At 45.3% G+C, this 4,924-nt stretch overlaps 1 protein-coding gene across 1 annotated transcript; it reads left to right on the top strand.

Moving 5' to 3' along the window:
• Positions 1–206: 206 nt before the first annotated feature.
• LOC119522876 (SUMO-activating enzyme subunit 2-like) lies at positions 207–2,898 on the top strand. Its single transcript, XM_037821564.1, has 2 exons — positions 207–982; positions 1,060–2,898. Exons 1-2 carry the CDS (start codon positions 209–211, stop codon positions 2,209–2,211), a joined length of 1,926 nt encoding a protein of 641 aa, XP_037677492.1. The 5' UTR covers positions 207–208; the 3' UTR covers positions 2,212–2,898.
• Positions 2,899–4,924: the final 2,026 nt, after the last annotated feature.

Genomic DNA, 4,924 nt, shown 5'->3' on the forward strand with positions numbered 1-4,924 from the left:
CTGTACCATTATACAGTCCCACCAACAATGAATAAGAGGTGAGTTCCTTAATGGATGATAAAAAAACATTAACCATTTACCTGTGCTAGCAAAGTTTCTCCTTGGCATGGTGGTTATCAAAAGTTCAAGCATTCATCATTAAAAAGTCTAGATCAGGAATCATGGGTGATTCTCACAAGCATAAAACCTCATATAAAAAGTTACGTTCATGGGGGCACTGTCGCGGGGGCTTCCCCGGGAGCTGGCCGAAGCTGTGGCCGGAGGTCGGGTGCTGGTTGTGGGCGCGGGTGGCATCGGCTGCGAGCTCCTCAAGAACCTCGTGCTCACCGGCTTCTCCCACATAGACCTGATTGATTTGGATACCATTGATGTCAGCAACCTCAACAGGCAGTTTTTGTTTCAAAAGAAGCATGTTGGAAGATCAAAGGCACAGGTTGCCAAAGAAAGTGTCCTGCAGTTTTATCCGAAAGCTAATATCATAGCCTACCATGACAGCATCATGAACCCCGACTATAATGTGGAATTTTTTCGACAATTTATATTGGTTATGAATGCTTTAGATAACAGAGCTGCCCGCAACCATGTAAATAGGATGTGTCTAGCGGCTGATGTCCCTCTTATTGAGAGTGGAACTGCTGGTTATCTTGGACAAGTAACTATTATTAAAAAGGGTGTGACTGAGTGTTATGAATGTCATCCTAAACCAACCCAGAGAACTTTTCCTGGCTGTACAATTTGTAACACACCTTCAGAACCTATTCATTGCATTGTTTGGGCAAAGTATTTGTTCAACCAGTTGTTTGGGGAAGAAGATGCTGATCAAGAAGTGTCTCCTGACAGAGCTGACCCTGAAGCTGCCTGGGAACCAATGGAAGCTGAAGCCAGAGCTAGAGCATCTAATGAAGATGGTGACATTAAACATATTTCCACTAAAGAATGGGCTAAATCAACTGGATATGACCCAATTAAACTTTTTACCAAGGTCCTCTGCAAAATGCCTACAGCCACAGTTGTTGCCTACTCCCCAAATCACAAGGGACTCCTCATCTCCTTGCTTGGCTTTTTAAAGATGATATCAGGTATCTGTTGACGATGGACAAACTTTGGCGGAAAAGGAAACCTCCAGTTCCATTGGACTGGGCTGAAGTACAAAGTCAAGGTGAAGAAACCAATGCATCAGATCAACAAAATGAACCCCAGTTAGGTCTAAAAGACCAGCAGGTTCTAGATGTGAAAAGCTACGCAAGTCTTTTTTCAAAGAGTATTGAGACTTTGAGAGTTCATTTAGCAGAAAAAGGGGATGGAGCTGAGCTCATATGGGACAAGGATGACCCATCTGCAATGGATTTTGTCACCTCTGCTGCAAACCTCAGGATGCATATTTTCAGTATGAATATGAAGAGCAGATTTGATATAAAATCAATGGCAGGAAATATTATTCCTGCTATTGCTACTACTAATGCAGTGATCGCTGGGCTGATAGTATTGGAAGGATTGAAGATTCTATCAGGAAAAATAGACCAGTGTAGAACAATTTTTTTGAATAAACAACCAAACCCAAGAAAGAAGCTCCTTGTGCCTTGTACACTGGATCCTCCCAACCCCAATTGTTATGTCTGTGCCAGCAAGCCAGAGGTGACTGTACGGCTGAACGTCCATAAAGTGACTGTTCTCACATTACAGGATAAGATAGTGAAAGAAAAATTTGCTATGGTAGCACCAGATGTCCAAATCGAAGATGGAAAAGGAACAATCCTAATATCTTCAGAAGAGGGGGAGACAGAAGCTAATAATCATAAGAAATTGTCAGAATTTGGAATTAGAAATGGCAGCCGTCTTCAAGCAGATGACTTTCTTCAGGACTATACCTTATTGATCAACATCCTTCATAGTGAAGACCTAGGAAAGGATGTTGAATTTGAAGTTGTTGGTGATGCCCCAGAAAAAGTAGGGCCCAAACAAGCAGAAGGTGCTGCCAAAAGTATAACCAACGGCAGTGATGATGGAGCTCAGCCTTCCACGTCCACAGCACAAGAACAGGATGACGTGCTTATAGTTGATTCAGATGAAGAAGGCCCTTCAAATAATGCTGACATCAGTGAAGAAGAGAGAAGTCGCAAGAGGAAATTAGATGAGAAAGAGAATGTTAGTGCAAAGAGGTCACGTACAGAACAGACAGAAGAACTTGATGATGTTATAGCGTTAGATTGAACAGAAATGCCTCCGAACAGAAACTTCTGATCGCATGAGGTCATCTGGGCAGAACCAGATTATTCTCAAGTTGGGTCCTTTGCTCCAAAGGGAAAAATAGTAGTACACCAATGACTTGAAAACAATTCTGCCCCCTTTGAAAGCATTCATTTTGCTAGAACTATTAGGAACATTGCAGTTTGCTGTTTTGAAAGTAGGAATATAGTTTTTAAACCCTTTGAACCAAGTGTGTGCATAAACAGTCATGAGACGAAACAACACCTGCATGTTGCCTTTTAATGTAAATACCCTTAGGTATCATTTAATAGTTTTAAAATATTGTGGTTTAGTAAAGTTGATACCTGGTTATAAATATTATGCCTTTATTTTTGGTTAGAAGAAGAATTATTTTTAGCCTAGATCTAACCATTTTCATACTCTTAACTGACTGAAACAGATTCAAAAAAGTATCAAGTGCTATGCATTGAAACTTGTTTTTAAATGTTAACTGGCACTATGTATATTACTGTAAAACAATGTTAATTTACTCACGTTTTCAGCTTGTACTGCCTGGTATGTTTATGTAAGAAGCCAATTTTTGTGTATTGTTACAGTTTCAGGTTATTTATATTTGATATTTTGTAAAACTCAAATACAATTATACTGTACTTATGGACCAAATAAATGGTATCTACATACTTGTTAAAAAAAAAAAAAGTTACGTTCATGGAAGCAAACTGTGGTAGATTGTTTAAAGGTCACAAATTCCTCTTGTCCTGTGCGGGACACTGATTACGTGCTTCAACTTGGCGGGCCTGGGCTGGGGGACCTGATCAGCCCCTGGGGAGGGTGGTGGGCACGGGCGACAGCGCCCTCCGCAGCCCCCCGGGCCTGGGAAAGTGAGGCCGGAGGCAGGCCCCATTTCCTCACCCAAAATAACACTGTTAGGGGAGGCTTGCCGGAGGGAACCGCCTTTTCCCCACCCCCTTATCTTGCCCGGACACTCCCCGTTGCCAGTGCAACTCCCATTACCACCAGTGCGCATACATTGTTGCCAGACACCGTTACCGGAGCAACTCTCGCCCCTTTTCAATCAACCTCCGCGCCCTCTCAGAACCAATCCAAGCCTTTAATCTCTACAGCTACCCCGCCCTCTAGACCGCCCGTTATAAGCTTGTACTCTCCCCTAATAAACTCTCTCTCTCTTGGTTTCTTCACCCTAAAAGAACCGTGTCCCGCCTGTTCCTTTTTCGCCGCCCTCCATACTTTGCACGCCTCCGCCGGGGACCTGGCCAAGTCCCCCGCCTCGCCCTCGCCTCCGGGAAAGAGCCCCCGCCGCCGGTACCCTCCAAGCAATCCTGAGAGCCTAGGATTTAGCAACCGGCCGCCACCCCCCCCCCCAGACGAATCAACTGCGACCGCAGTCCTGGTGTGCAAACCACTTGGCAATGTGACTCTGCCCTTCTCTCATCTGTCTAGGGTCCTGGCTGGCCTTGCTTTAGCCAATAGAAGGGGGCAGACATGACTTGTGACTCCCAAAATTAAGTCAGGAAGCTGGAGACTCTGCCTTCCTTCTCTTGGAAAGCTCTGGTTGCTATATAAGGAATCCTGTAGAACCTATTAGAGAATGAGAGGCCAGGGGGAGAAGAGAAGTCAGGGGTCCTAGCAGACAGCGAGAGTGAGGCCATCTTGGACCTTCCAGCCCAACCGAGCCTTCATCTTAAGCAAATCCAGTCATAAACAGTAGAGGAACTTCCCCACCAACCCCTTGAATTGTGGGAAATAATTAACTATCTCTGTGTTAAGCCATTCAGTTTTTGCAGTGGTTGGTTACACAGCAACAGCTAACTAAAACACAAGCTCATTTTATCATTAAAAAATTGGAAGGATATAATACAGGGGAAAGTGGGTGAAGCCAGAGAGGAAACAAAGTTGTTCCTGTGTTGGGTAATTGGTGAAGCTGGGAATTCATTTTACTACTCACCTTCTTTTGTATATGTCTGAAATTTTCCATAATAAAAAGTTAAAAGTGGGAGGGGAAGGGCTTAGAAAGACTTGAAAATTTTATATACATACTTGATAACACCTTTCCTAATAGTTATATTTTGTTTCTTTTCATGATTATGTAATATCCAGAAAAGGAAATAAAAAATTTTCTCCCCATGCCCCATTTTATTTAAAAAAAATTTTTTTCCAGGCCCCATTTTGACTCCCCAAATATCCTCTGGTTCACCCCAGAGTGCCATAGAAATATTAACTTTCTGGGTGTGCCAGGAGGTGAATAAGGATGGAGACCCCGCCTGACCCCACATCCTAAAACCCCTGCAAAGGCAGCTTCAGGCAGAATTCCTACGGGGCAGGAGGCGAGGCGCCCCGGGAGCCAGCCCTCCACGTCCCCCTCGACCTGGATGGGCGCCGCGCAGAGCGTCTGCTCACGTTGCTGACTGTGCAAACAAAGCCGGGCCCACGCCCGCCTGCTGGGCGGTGCAGGGGCTCCTAGGGGTAGCGAGACTGTCGATCTGCACGGCCTCGGGGTGGGTGTGGGGGGAGTTGGGAGCGGCGACAAAGGTCCCCCTCTACCCCTACTTCCAACCCGGAAAAGGTGCGCCAGCCTGAATTACAAACCCGTTCAAACCCTCCGGGGAGAAGCCAGAAGCCGCATTGATAGATTGGTCCAGCCTTCCGAGTGGACCGCTGCCAGGGGCGCCGCCCTGGGGCTGAAGGTCGATGCCAG

This window comes from Choloepus didactylus, chromosome X (assembly GCF_015220235.1).
Source record: "Choloepus didactylus isolate mChoDid1 chromosome X, mChoDid1.pri, whole genome shotgun sequence".
In the NCBI taxonomy this organism is placed as follows: domain Eukaryota; kingdom Metazoa; phylum Chordata; class Mammalia; order Pilosa; family Megalonychidae; genus Choloepus; species Choloepus didactylus.

What these genes read in the sequence shown, in the direction of transcription:
- LOC119522876 (XM_037821564.1), top strand. Translation starts at nt 209, where the DNA reads ATGGGGGCACTGTCGCGGGGGCTTCCCCGGGAGCTGGCCGAAGCTGTG. An exon ending in CAATTAAACTTTTTACCAAG is followed by an intron (nt 983 to 1,059) that starts GTCCTCTGCAAA and finishes CTCCTTGCTTGG; the next exon opens with CTTTTTAAAGATGATATCAG.